The 6637-nt window shown below is 38.5% G+C and overlaps 1 protein-coding gene across 2 annotated transcripts; it reads right to left on the reverse strand.

Moving 5' to 3' along the window:
• Positions 1-3340: 3340 nt before the first annotated feature.
• Positions 3341-5278, reverse strand: LOC114442349 (uncharacterized). Of its 2 annotated transcripts, none has more exons than XM_028415812.1 (6): positions 5206-5278; positions 4794-5102; positions 4400-4711; positions 4148-4282; positions 3995-4053; positions 3341-3919 (listed from the first exon to the last, which is right to left on the reverse strand). In XM_028415812.1, the coding sequence occupies exons 1-6, from the start codon at positions 5246-5248 to the stop codon at positions 3785-3787; spliced, it is 993 nt and encodes a 330-aa protein (XP_028271613.1). In that variant the 5' UTR covers positions 5249-5278; the 3' UTR covers positions 3341-3784. The 2 variants fall into 2 exon arrangements, with proteins under 2 accessions (XP_028271613.1, XP_028271612.1); XM_028415811.1 differs by having other exon boundaries at positions 4148-4285.
• Positions 5279-6637: the final 1359 nt, after the last annotated feature.

Raw genomic sequence — 6637 nt, forward strand, 5'->3', positions numbered from 1 at the left:
TGTCCTATGGACAGATGAGACCAAAGTGGAACCGTTTAGCCTTAATGCTTCTCGCCACGCCGAGCGAAAGCTTTTGGGCAGAAACACCTCATATCCACTGTCAGGCAGTGTAGGGGTAATAATCTGGGCTTGATCTGCAGCAACAGAAGCTGGGAAACCTGCAGTCATTAAGTTGACCATGAACTTGCCTGTCTACCAGAGTGTTCTGGTAGACAGAATAAATGTTCAAAGAGGTTTATTTGTCATATGCACAGTATTGGCAGCGGGATCATCTGAGCAATGAAATGCTTAAAACAAGGCAAAAGAACATTGTCACCAACAATGCAATCAATTAAAAAGCCAATACTGAGCTAAAGAAAAACAATAAATTACAAACATGCTGCCGTTTTCTTTTAATATTTCAGGAGATACTCAGCATCGTCACTTCCTCTGTGAATATATAACCTGAGAGTAGACACTGTCATCACTAAACTCTCTCTTTCTTCCTCTTGTTGGTTTTCTTTTAGAGACATTTAGTGCAGTGTAGATTAGACTGTCCTCATTTTGAGTCTGTCACGAATTAAACAGACACAAAGGTTACATAAATAGAGATACGAGTTTGACACAAGTTAACCAGAAATATTTATTTAGCTTCATCACTTACAATATCATGCGCTGGTTGAAGCATGTGTGCGTTTCATAAAACAAATGACATTTTATGATATGATTACTTACACTATCATCTACCCTGTGGCTCGGGTCAAGATGTGTTGTCGGTGCCTATGATGAATAAAATCAGGGTGTCCGATTTATTAATGAGTTTAATGTTCAAACATACATTAAAAATAGATAAAAATTGATTTGATTACCAGCACCTACCTTTAAATCCTGCCCTTGTAATTCGGTGCCAGATGAAAACAAGATTTACAATCACAGAAATGGCCAAGCAGATTATTGCTATCAGCAGCGGATTAAACTCTGAACCTAAACAAACAAAACAGATCATCAGTTATGTCAGTGAAGAGTATCACTTCCAGTACTGAACACAAAATCATACCCAGGTCTGGTTTAATTCCACGTCCAAATAAAATCTCCCCACATGCAGCCACAGCACAGTAGTAGGTCCCAGAATCAGAGGAGCTGATGTTCTTAGAGAAGCGGTAAACACATCTCTTCTGAGAGTCAGATCTCTCCTCACATTCATCTTGTCTGTGTCCATCAGTGAAGATGATGTCTGGATGAGATTTATGAGATCGGAACCAGAACATGCTGAGATCTCCTGAACAGGATTTGCTCTGAGAGTCAGAGAGGACGGAACACTGCAGAGTGTCTGAGAGTCCTGGACCAGTAGCCGCTGGACGCTGAACAACAGTGTAGTTTGAAGTCTGACTGTGTCCTGTAAAATAAAAGACAATAACCAACTAAGCAAACTATGTTTATGTGGCAATTCAACCTGCTTTAAAGATACATTAGGAGACAAGATAAGATAAAGTGAGAGTCTAAAAATCAAAAGAAAGAAATTGAACAAAAATACAGTAAATTAAAATATATTACAGTATATGCGCCTCCTCATGCAATGACAACATGTTTGTACATTTAGATAAGACTTTGACATATATGTTGAATTTCAAATCAGTAACTGAGACATTCTGCAACATTTGAAAAGATCTCAGTATTACCTTTCATTAACAACATATGTCCCGGTCCACTTAACACTCTCCAGCCACCCTGTTATTGCACAGTATAAAACATACAGAAGAAAAGGTCACTTTGATGCAGGAAATCATGTAAAGACAGACACAGAGAGAGTTAGACAGCACTCACACCCTCCATGAAGAACAAGCAGTATGATCCAGAAGACAACCATCTTGACATTGTCTCTTGTCGGAGGATTCAGTGGTGTTTTTACTGAGAGGAGGAGCTGGTGGTCTCTATATCACATTAGCAAAAGCATCTGATTGGTTACAAAGATTTAAAAGTGCACTTCCTTTTACGGTGTACACGTCCAAGTCTTTGAGGTGGAGCATATTACAACACCTTCTAAGAGTTCATGTAGGTTGTATGTTGCTCAAACCAGCCTCAGCTGTCCTTTGCTCCTTGGTTTTTAATTCCAATGTTTTTGTGTACTGAAACAAAAATGCAGCTTCTACAATGTTTTGATCACACTTTAAGTAAACAAAACAAAAAAAACAGCCAATTTGTAATTACAGCACAGGTTCCAGTATATTCCAGTGAGGATTACGTTGAGACAACGAGGGAAGCTGAGCTTCCTCTAACATTTCACACAATAAATGGTCAAATATGCACTGTTGAATTCACATTCAGTTGGGGTTCATGTTAAAACTAAAAGCATCCTAGAATGTGTTTACCTTCAAGAGTTTTTATCACTCTGTTTATTCAACAACAACAACAACAACAACACATTTTTTGTATTCTCTGATAATTCTGAGTGCACAGCATAGCTGGATGCTGATTGTCTGATGCTCTTTTTTCAATGCAGTGAGACCACATGTTCATTGGATAAATGCAGAAACTCGTCATTTCCTCGGAAGCTAAGCGTCTCTGAAGGTAAATGGAAAGTGGGGTTGCCAGGGGCGAGCCAAGATGCTAGGCTTTAGGTTTTCTTTTCAGGATATTCAGCTTTTTTCATGAGTCCTTCCACCCTGACATGATTCCCCATAGCATTATAGCGCCACCACCGTGTTTGACTATGGGAACCATGTTCTTTGGGTTATATGCTGCTCCTTCAAACAAAGAGCTCTAGTTTTGTTTCACCAGGCTTCACCTTTCTTCAGGTTGTCTCTAGCACACACACTCTGTCTGGCTGCTCTGACCTTTGTGACAGAACGTCTGATAAAGGCTACTGTTGTTTTCTTAAAAAGGGGTCGGCTTGCATTCGTGTTCTGCTTGTGCTTTTTTATCTTTAACCACAAGTCCTTCCTTTCTCGTACAAGTGTCACCATCACACAACGAAGTCTTCGCTCTCTGACATTCAGTCAGACTTCACCATTGTTACGGACAGCATCCAAACCTCAGCCTACTTTCAGTTGCTGCTCTTTTCATGTTGCATCTATCTGTCATGCATCAACAAGGATAAAATGTCAGGGTTGTCTTAAAAATGCAACATTTTACATAAAAGTGAATTCATGATTACGTCGTGAATTGTCCATTATATTTATATTATAAAGGAAGACTTTTAAGAAATACGGGATATTATATTGATGAGAAACCTATGTAAAAAAAATCAAATAACTGATAAAAATGGTGTAAATATTGTTTTAATATTTTCATTATTATTAAATATTTTCCATACTATTATTTGAAAATATTGCAGTATCCTTTCAGTTCTTTACCTTGGCCTGACAACGAGGATAAGATACAGATAAAAGAGAAAATTACACAATGACACAAACACTAATATAACTGACACATTTATAAAGAAATGACACTGAAAAGTAAACATTTCGTTGCTGCTTTTTGTCAGGTGACACAATTCCAGTATATTTATATATTTGAGTCCTCTCAAATAGCAACTACATTTCTTACATCCAAAATTAAATAAAGATATTACATTCACATAAAAGTATGAGCACTACATCTGGCTAATGAAGCTCAAATTATACAGAGGATGAGCAGAACAGATAAACGTGTGTATCAGTATAGAACGAGGGAAAATCTCACAGTTAACAACACTAACCATGCACAGATGTCTACACCTCTAGATCTATTATCTTACACTAAGCATGAATAAAATATAAACAACCTGTCAAGGATTAATATTTTGTAACTTATCCAAAGTCCAACATTAATCCAGCCCAAGGGTTTTGACATCAGTGTAGATGCTCTCTTCTTCTGCAGGTCTTGCTTCATTCTTCCCTGATTTGCTGGTGTTTTTACTGCTGAAGTTTGCTGTAGCATAAACTGGCAAGTCCTCATCTGTCTGTGGACACCGACATAATGTTGAAGCTTCATATGTCAGTAGTTAAACATCCAGACATAATATCTTTATAATTACCTGCTGATTCTCCTGATCACCTCTAGTGGCTTCTGGTGTATTAGTTTGCAGAGCAACAGCTGTTTTATAAACCCCCCAAAAAACACATCATTACAGTCATTCTAAATGTTGCTGTCATGTGTGAATAGTCAGTGAAGGACTGATTTCGCTTACCACCACAATACATGTATGATTTTTCCTTGAGTTTCTTGATTGAATAAAGGAGAATGGCGATAAGAATCAAACTGAAAGCCAAAGCTGCACTTAACAGGCAGAGAACAGTTCTGTCTTTTGAATCACACAGGCATCCTGCTGACATAAAAAGGAACAAATAATGAAAGTTATTAAAAGAATCATGTGTTGTTGGATCTGCTTTACAGAATACTAAGATAAATACATGACCGTAATTAAACATGGTTCAGTTACCTTCAGCACTGGGTTTGTTGCCAGACACAGTCTCTTTACATGTGGTCACGGTGCAGTTATACGTCCGAGCATCTGAGGAGCTGAAGTTTCTGAAGTAGCTGTAGAAACATTTCTTTGTTGTCGAGTTGTTTTCATGTTCATCTCCACCTTCAGTGTAATTTAAATGTGAGTCAGTGCTGAAACAGAACACGCCGTTATCTGCTGGACATGTTTTGTTCTCAGAGTCGTGGAAGACTGAACACTGCAAAGTCACTGTGTCTTCAGGACGGACTGGATCTGATGGAGGGGCTGCAGTGAGTGCAGGTCCTGATCCTGTGCAATGGAAAAACAATCCATTGTTTATATAAAATATGTCCCACTTAATGTGAACAAACAGGAAAATGAGGCACCTTACCTTTAATTTTAAGGTGTGTTCTATTTATAAATGTTAAGTCTTGTGTGAATGTTTTCATGCAAAAGTAGACTCCTGCGTCACCTTTTTCTGCTCTTTTAATGTACAGAATAAATTTTCCAGGCTGTTTTTCAGTGTGGATGTGGTCATTAAAGTGATTTAAGCTGGATGTTTTCCCTAAGATTTCAGGAACATTTTCAGAAACAACTTTAAACCAATAGAAGGTTCCCAAACCACTGAGGGGACAAGTCAGTTTCACATCGTCTCCAACACGAACAGTTTTTGTCTCAAAGATCTGATTTTTCTGACAATCTGCAAAAAACAGATAAATGACAAAATCATGTCAGCCTTCTTGTAATCAATCTCTAAACATGATTAAATGTTAAATAAATCAGATCTTTTTAAATGTACTCACCTCCTGCTCTGAACATCAACAGCGAACAAATTATCAGCAGCATTTTCTAGTGATTCCTGTTGTGACGGCTGTGATATGAGTGTATAAAAAAAGATTCATCTAAATGTAATCACATCTAGTGGGTGGAAACGTGTTTAGAGCAACCTGATTGGCTTGTTGCTGTGTTTCGCTGTACTACCACAGTGGAAAGAATCAACCATCTTTCCATCCAGAACACACAAAACAACTGTAAGCCTTTGTCATGTCATATTTTAGTCTCACTGTGGGTTTCTGTAAGTGAAACTTAGACTAAACACAACATCACTTTCACCTGGCAACAAAACAGACCAATGTTAGCCAATTTAAAGGCTGTGTCTGAGTGTTAAAATACTTCAAAGATATAAGTTAGAACTCAATTTATGAGAAGTTAAAGGAGATGTGACCAAATGCAACTTATGCATTTATGAGACTTTGATCATCTTTTGTTACCTTGAGTGGGCTTCAGATTAAACAGCCAATTTTAGACATGAAATGTTTCCTAGCCATGGCACAATACTCAGGATAAGCTTCTCCACAATGTCACAAGATAACTCTTGCTAGCAACCCACCCCCAACCAGGAAGGGTGATAAACCCTCTTTGCGCAGAGCACCCTGGCCTCAGACATGGTCAGGCTCACTACTGGCTGTATGCTGTTCTGGTACATGCCTGGGGTGATCTGAATATGACCACACCGTCAGCAAAAAGGGGAAGCATCAGTAATCAGATCCTTCAGTGATTATTCCTGATTTGTGCTAGGTGTTACACCTGCTAAGTTCTTTACCACATAAAATCAAAGAGAAACTCAACAAGTGTATTTTCAGTGAGTTTTAGATTAAACTGAGGATAAGAACAGCAGACTATGCTGCATTATACTCACAGAGAGGCTGGACATTTCTAATGAACCTGCCCTCAAAAGGCTACTGTAAGACTGCACACAACGTCACTGGAAGCAGACATCTTTAAGCTGCAGCAACCTTTGTCAGAGTGGGAGATCTTGGTTTGTGGCCTTCATGTGGGTCAACATATTGTTGGCCACAAGCCAAAACTTGATCTTAATGCAAAACAACCTGATTGCATAAAACCACAACTCTGATTTAGTTCCAACCAGGAACCCGCTTCACCCTCAGGAAATCATACAGTTAACAGCGCTATGTGTCCTGAAGCTGCACACATGCTCAAGTATTCAGAACAACTGGGACATGTAATTTAAGATTATGAATGAATATATTACTGGTTGGAACTTTGTGTCCTTCTTTGTCCTCTCTGCCTTTTTTTGTATGTGTAACGTATACATACATTCTTAAGGCTGACAAACAAATGATGCATGGAAACTTGGCTGTGGTCGAGCATTCAAAGAAGGTGTGAACACAAAGGGGCTTTTCTTCCTGTGTCAGTCTCTACTTTAAACTCAGG

The sequence above is a fragment of the Parambassis ranga genome, chromosome 10 (genome assembly GCF_900634625.1).
Source record: "Parambassis ranga chromosome 10, fParRan2.1, whole genome shotgun sequence".
Taxonomy (NCBI): Eukaryota; Metazoa; Chordata; class Actinopteri; family Ambassidae; genus Parambassis; species Parambassis ranga.